At 35.0% G+C, this 3,760-nt stretch overlaps 1 protein-coding gene across 1 annotated transcript in view; it reads right to left on the bottom strand.

Moving 5' to 3' along the window:
* The window catches only part of LOC103803900 (ras GTPase-activating protein 1-like), a gene marked incomplete at both ends in the record, with an annotated part of 12,711 nt that extends 9,670 nt beyond the window's left edge, over positions 1-3,041 (bottom strand). Inside the window, 2 exons of the mRNA XM_009076480.1 lie at positions 1,979-2,049; positions 2,906-3,041. Coding sequence (XP_009074728.1) covers positions 1,979-2,049; positions 2,906-3,041 — 207 coding nt within the window. The remainder of the gene's footprint in view (positions 1-1,978; positions 2,050-2,905) is intronic.
* Between the last annotated feature and the right edge of the window lie 719 nt (positions 3,042-3,760).

The raw sequence follows: 3,760 nt of genomic DNA, 5'->3' as shown, positions 1-3,760 counted from the left end.
TATTTGTCAGAAAGAGACTTAAGAGTGCTAGTGGACAGCCAGCTCAATATGAGCCAACAGTGTGCCCAGGTGACCAAGAAGACCAATGGCATCTTGGCCTGTATCAAGAATAGTGTGGCCAGCAGGACTAGGGAGGTGATCATCCCCCAGTACATGGCATTGGTGAGGCCACACCTCGAGTACTGTGTTCAGTTTTGGGCCTCTCAATTTAAAAAGGACATTGAGGCATTGGAGCATGTCCAGCAAAGGGCAATGAGGCTCATAAAACATTTAGAAAACATGTCACATGAGGAACAGCTGAGGGAATTGGGCTTGTTTAGTTTTGAGAAGAGGCAGCTCAGGGATGACCTCACAGCTCTCTACAACTCCCTGAAAGGGGGTTGTAGAGAGGTGGGGGATGGTCTCTTCTGCCATGCCTGCAGTGAGAGGACTAGAGGGGACAGCCTTAAGCTGAGACAGGGGAGATTCAGATTAGATGTTAAGAAAAGTTTTTTTGCTGTTAGGGTGGTCAGGTACTGGAATAGATTGCCCAGGTTGGTGGTGGAGTCACCATCCCTGGAAGCATTTAAGAGGCACCTGCATCTGACACTGGAGGATATGGTTTAGGGGTTACAGCAGAGTGCCAGGCTAATGGTTGGACTCTATGATCTTAGAGGTCTCCTCTAACCTTGATGATTCTATGATTCTGACTACTAGTTTGATCCAAAATTAGATAGCAACTTTCTACTGAACGTCGCTTATTTGAGAGGGTGTGACAGATGCACCCACTCTGAGTGAACAGTATTAATTACCATGTAATAATTGTTTAATCATTAATAAAACCCTTTTAGTTAACTCCAAAATGACAACTTCTCTTAATAATTCATCTACGACAGAGACTAACAAAAAATGCATTAACTTGAGCAAAAGCAAACAGCAAGAATAAAAAAAGCCTAATGAAAATACTTAGAATGAATTCAGCTACTAATAAACTTAAATCTTAATGTACAATAAACAGCAAGGCCATCCTATATCAGTTCTATTACAAAGAAATTCACAACAAGTTATTGTGTGAAAGACTGGTTGAAACTAACCCTGAAACGCTTCAAGCTTTCTAAATATTATGACATTAAAATTAAGTCAAGATTCCCTGAAATACGTAACATCTTCAAGAGTATGTTACAAGAGTACAATATGTTAACTTGACCTAAAACAGTGTACTTTGTCCCAGTTTTGCTATGCAGATCTCAGAAACCTAGCCAGACACACAGAAGTTGACATTTCATCTTTATCCTAAAAGAGAGATAAAAGGTATAATTTCCTGTAATTCTTGTTACCATAGCAGAGTAATGAAATACTTTTTCCTCTTAAATTGGTAGGTGCAATTAGGCATTTACTGGGCTTGATGGATCCTACTAGGCATAAGAATAGAAAGAAGCCCTACTTGCAATACACAATTATGGAGTTCCCTTCTGTCTTACCATCTTATTGTATGCTTAGAAGGTGATCTTCTCAAATTGTTTTTTAAAGAGGTCAGAATGGACTGGATAAATTTTCACCCCAATGAGGATATAAAGTTGTCATATACTTTTCTCGATAATCTTAGGGTAATAGCCCTATCAAGAACTCAATTCTCAATTACACCAGCATGTTCTATCAACTTGTGAAACCAAGATTGTCTCATCAGAAATTACTACAAGTCTCTTCCAAATCTGGAAAAAAAAATGATATCTCAGGAAAGCAGTATTAATTCCAAGCAACTAGCATATGTTCTTCTATTAGATATAGAACTATAGGTTTTGCATCTTTTCCACATAACACATATCATGGAGAAAAAAAAAGGCAAAAAAAGGCAGGCATCATACCTTTAACCTCCAAGAGTATTAAGTCTAAGACACAATTGAAAAGTATTTGCATAGCAAGCATATACCTAAATCATTAGAATTTATAAATATTCTCAAGAATTTCACATGTGCTTCTACCTATTATTAAAACATACCTTATTTCATCAGTTTCTGGCACTTTGGTGTAAGGAAGAATTGCTCGAACTCTCCTTCTATCCTCCACAGGCTAGAATTTTAGAGAAGAGTTCAAAGATATTAATTTTGCTTTTCATTCTAGTGTAGACAGCCTCTCCCCAACATTATGCTATTCTGGGGCAAAAGACTAGTAACAGTAATTTGCATCCCTTGGCTAGTTTTAAGTTTTCAAAGGGTTAAAAATAGTAAGAGCTGGAAATACACAATTCGCAAAGTTATCTCCAAAAGCCTTCATTTTGATTTGAGCCTTCTAACATTATCAGTCACATTATCTAAAAAAAAAAAAATTATCAACAAAGTAATTCCCATGAAAAAGCACTTTAGAATTTTCTTCCTCTTAATGGAAATTTATTAAAGTTTAACATTCAGAAACATCTTTATTGGGACACACACACACACATTCCTGATACTGTCTTAAGCATAGTCACCTGAAAGAAGCACAGCTTTCAGGAACTTTGGTTATTTCAACGATGTGTATTTTGAAATCTCTGCTACAAAACAGCAATATTATTTTCAAATACTTTATTAAGACCATATAACACCATAGAGGCTAACTACATTACAATGGTGCTCTTCAAGAGCCAAGAAACACACATTTTCTTGTTCATCTCAGTTTACATACAATGCTATTACTACATTTGGAGATAACTGCAATACCTGATTATCTAGCTTTCTCATTACGGACCTTCATTAAAAAACTTTTTTTTTTATCATTACTTTCTATCAGGAAGACCATGTTTATATATTCCATATACTTTACCATAGGACGAGACAAGTCTAGAACTAGGGGAAGCTATCTACAATGCATTTTTCATAGAAAACTATGAATACTGAATGCAAGATTAATTATATTAATATTTAAGACATTTTAAAATTTTACTACTTGCCTCTGGAGGTGCTACTGGAAAGAACAATTTTTCCCCCTTCAACAAACAAGACATATGACTGTAATAACCAATTAGATCCGAGAGTGAAGCAAAGCGACGTCCACCAACATAATAATCTCCACACATGGCAATAATCCTGTTAATAAAGAAAAGAAAGCTCGACAGAAGAAAATCTTTTGGTACAAGCTGTTGGGGTGGTTTTGGTTTGCAATTTTTTATTTTTTAAAAGGAAATTAGGATTGCGTTGAATTTTTAAAGCAGGCTGTCAACGTTCAACAAAATGCAATATTAGAAACTCACTCTCATATATATACACACCCTTAACTAATATCTCATCAGCAATTACTGATAAACATCAAAAATATTTCAAGGCTGTAAAGATGATGTAAATTTACAAAAAAGCAGGCAGATTTGCTAGAACTAAATTAAATTAAATACAAGAATGTAATTAAGAGGGGCCTGGACAAAATGACATACTATATTAGTAAAGGTAACAGCATTGATATTTCTATCATGCAGGACATACAACTTATATGATGGGCTTGTATAAATTCGGCAAAGTAACAACATATAGCAGTAACAAATAAATGCATTTAATTATACAGTGCAGAATACTGAAATACATTCAAAACTTCAAAAATGTTCATCTAGCATACATGCCAAAAAATAATTATTATAATAAAATACTAAACTTAAGTCTGATAATGACAGGGAAAAATGCTTTAAAAAACATTTCAAAAGTTTAACACAAAAGAATAAGTTTATAAAATTGCTCATCTCAGTAACTTGAGTAGTTGGGAAGTGTGTTTATGTTTGTTTTGAAGTTGGTTTGCAGGGTGCTGGTGCTTATTTTTT

This window comes from Acanthisitta chloris, unplaced genomic scaffold (assembly GCF_000695815.1).
Source record: "Acanthisitta chloris isolate BGI_N310 unplaced genomic scaffold, ASM69581v1 scaffold2946, whole genome shotgun sequence".
NCBI lineage: Eukaryota > Metazoa > Chordata > Aves > Passeriformes > Acanthisittidae > Acanthisitta > Acanthisitta chloris.
This window is presented reverse-complemented; position numbering and strand designations above follow the sequence as displayed.